The 1707-nt window shown below is 42.4% G+C and overlaps 1 protein-coding gene across 1 annotated transcript; it reads right to left on the bottom strand.

Annotated features, from left to right (window-relative positions):
• Positions 1-304: 304 nt before the first annotated feature.
• Positions 305-1438, bottom strand: LOC131327558 (uncharacterized). Its single transcript, XM_058360710.1, has 2 exons — positions 666-1438; positions 305-512 (listed from the first exon to the last, which is right to left on the bottom strand). Exons 1-2 carry the CDS (start codon positions 1436-1438, stop codon positions 305-307), a joined length of 981 nt encoding a protein of 326 aa, XP_058216693.1.
• Positions 1439-1707: the final 269 nt, after the last annotated feature.

The raw sequence follows: 1707 nt of genomic DNA, 5'->3' as shown, positions 1-1707 counted from the left end.
CAAAATCATGCATGTCAAGAGGCACTAAATTCACAAGTAATTCTTTTTCACCCACACGTACCACACAACCCCTATATATCACATCTACCACCACCACTTCCCCAATAGGAGTAGACACAAATAAGCAATGATCTAATAATGTAAGGGGCTGATTTAAATGCATGCCAAATGATAGGGACACATACGAATGAGTAGAGCCAGTATCAATTAAAATATGTGCATCCCTACTAGAAACATTAAGTGTACCTGTAACAACATCAGGTGTCGCTTGAGCATCTTGCCGAGTCATAGAAAATACCCTGGCCTAAGTGCGAGGTCCACTGGAAGATCCTCCACCTCTCTGAGGAGTCCTAGATGAAGCTGTACTGCCACCAGCCACACTACCCACCGATTGAGAAGCAACAGATGTCACAGGACAATCACAAATCTTATGCCCAGATTGATTGCAACGATAACATCTCTCTTGTTGTTTTCCCTTACAATCTCGTGCCACATGCCCACTCGCTCCATAACTGAAACAAGTAATATCCCGTGTACCACTACCTGAGGAAACACTGGTTTGTTGTCTAGGTTGTTGCTTCTGCAAACTCTGACCTTGGTGACCACCAAATGGAACATTCTGTTGTGGCCTACCCTGAACTCCGCTCAATTGAGATCCCTAAAACCTTTGTCTAGCTGATCCAGCCTCAAATCGACCCTTCCTATATTGTGCTTGCCTTTCTTTCTTCTCATTAACACTCTTTTCTGAAATCTTTGATTTGTGTATCAAGTCAGAATATCTCTTTGCTTCATGAGTAGCAACTCCAGCTCGAATGTCGGGATCCAAACCAAACTGAAATCTTCTACACTTAGCATCCTCTGTATGGATTAAGTCTGGTGCAAACCGAGATAATTTGATGAAGTTAGCATCATATTCAGCAACAGACATACTTCCTTGCCTCAACCTTGAAAACTCGTGCTCCATATCATATCGATACAACAGAGGAAAGTATTGCTCATTGAAGGCCGCGATAAATTCTTTCCAAGTAACCTTTTTTGGCACTGAAGGCTCTGGTTCCCCAATTGCTGGTGTAGTGAGCAATCCTTTAGTAGCTTCCCACCAAAATCGAGCTTGATCTTTTAACATGAAAGGAGCAAGAGTAACTTTTTGATCATCAGAAACACTCATGACATCAAAAATATACTCCATCCTCTTTAACCACTCCTCTGCTTCCAATGGTTCCACACCACCAGAGAATGTTGGAGGTTGAAGTTTCATAAACTGTTCATGAACTGTACTACGTGGCTGATTTGATGAGCTTGCTTGTGCACCCATTTGAAACTCAATAAACCGTGCAAGAGCCTGCATGATATCCGATTGACTTTGAGCACTAGGGTCACCTTGACCCGCTTGATCCCCTGAATCTTTCTCCTGACCGTCCATAACTTTGTCTGTCATTGAACTCAAGATAAGCAACAAATATCATTGCAGTTCAATATTTACCACGCATGCAAAGATAAGCTAACCACCAACTCAACAGACTCCCTATGGTCCACTGCAAGTTCTAGACTAAAAAATGTCTACAGAACCAAATAACCATTGGCTCTGATACCAAAAATTGTCACACCCCATCTTGGAAAATACCACGCTAAATTATTTTCCAAATGGGATGGACCCACACCTTGGCCCTGCTCAAACAGTAAATAAAAACACCAGCCAAGCGTCCA

Source organism: Rhododendron vialii, chromosome 5a, assembly GCF_030253575.1.
Source record: "Rhododendron vialii isolate Sample 1 chromosome 5a, ASM3025357v1".
NCBI lineage: Eukaryota > Viridiplantae > Streptophyta > Magnoliopsida > Ericales > Ericaceae > Rhododendron > Rhododendron vialii.
Note: the sequence above shows the minus strand (reverse complement) of the source record. Positions and strands in the feature narration are given on the sequence as shown.